General features: G+C 55.0%; 1 protein-coding gene across 1 annotated transcript in view; it reads left to right on the top strand.

Moving 5' to 3' along the window:
- The window catches only part of LOC109466937 (uveal autoantigen with coiled-coil domains and ankyrin repeats protein-like), a 10,176-nt gene extending 9,065 nt beyond the window's left edge, over positions 1 to 1,111 (top strand). Inside the window, exon 2 of the mRNA XM_019764810.1 lies at positions 88 to 1,111. Within this exon, the coding sequence (XP_019620369.1) occupies positions 88 to 1,082 (995 nt within the window). The 3' untranslated portion in view covers positions 1,083 to 1,111. The remainder of the gene's footprint in view (positions 1 to 87) is intronic.

Consider the following 1,111-nt stretch of genomic DNA (forward strand, 5'->3'; position numbering starts at 1 on the left):
CCCCCCCCCTCCCCCTGTCTACGGGCATGGTATTTGTTATTGTTTTGTTTGCCTTTCCTCTAACACTTTTTATTCCCCCGTGTCCAGGTCGCGGCAGGATGGCGGCGGCAGCTGGACTGAACGACAGCGACACGGACGGGGAGTTCATCGAGCCCTGCGAGTTCTGCGGCTCCTACGAGCGAAAACTCAAGAAGCTCTTCCTCGCGCTGAACGAGAAACTTCAGAACGACAACGAAGCGCTGAGAAAGGAGCAGCAGGACCTTGACCTCCAGGTCAAGAACCTCAAAAGAGACTTAAAGAAACTTACCGAGGAGAAGGACACAGCTTTAGCGGAAACAGACATTTACAGACAGTCTATAGAACAGCTGAATAAAAAGTTTGACGAGGTGGAGAGGAAATGTTACGAGGCAATGCGAGAAAAGAAGGACGTGAAGAACAAACTTGTGGACGTGACGAAGGACAAGGACACGTACGTCTTAAAGGAGTACGAGACGTCTAAGAAGTTCCGGGAGTTCCAGGAGAAGTCGAAGGGAGATCTCGAGACGCTGCAGAAGGCGGTGAAGAAGGAGCAGATGAGGTTTGATCGCGAGACGAAGGCGCTGAATGAGATGATACAAGACATGGAGCGGACGATCCGGAGACTCGAGCGCGGCCCGAATAAGGAGACGCGCGATACTCAGACAGAACTGCCGGAAATCGCCGTCATTTTCGAGGGAGAGATCAAGAAGCTAGAGAAGATTATCAAGCACAAGGACAACACGATCGACTCCAAGCAGCGCGAGATCCACGGCAAGGAGCGGGAGTTGCACTCCAAGGTGCGCAGGATGGAGCTGCTGGAGAAGAAAGCGGACGAGGCCGCGGGGGAAAAGATCCACATGCAGATGGACCTGAACAAGGTGCGCGTGAAGCTGGCGTACTACGAGGCTGAGTGCCGCAGGGTGAAGAAGGAGAACAGCAAACTGAAAGCGCTGCAGCAGAAAGAGCAGCAGCAGCAGCACCCGCACAGACAGGGCGTGCCGCAGAGCGCCCGGCCGGCCAACGGGGGTGCCATTAACGGACTCGCCATCAAGGAGGCAATCTGAGAAGTGGCTCCGCCCCTTTGGCGTTGCCA

The sequence above is a fragment of the Branchiostoma belcheri genome, unplaced genomic scaffold (assembly GCF_001625305.1).
Source record: "Branchiostoma belcheri isolate BF01 breed outbred unplaced genomic scaffold, Haploidv18h27 scaffold172, whole genome shotgun sequence".
NCBI classification, from domain to species: domain Eukaryota; kingdom Metazoa; phylum Chordata; class Leptocardii; order Amphioxiformes; family Branchiostomatidae; genus Branchiostoma; species Branchiostoma belcheri.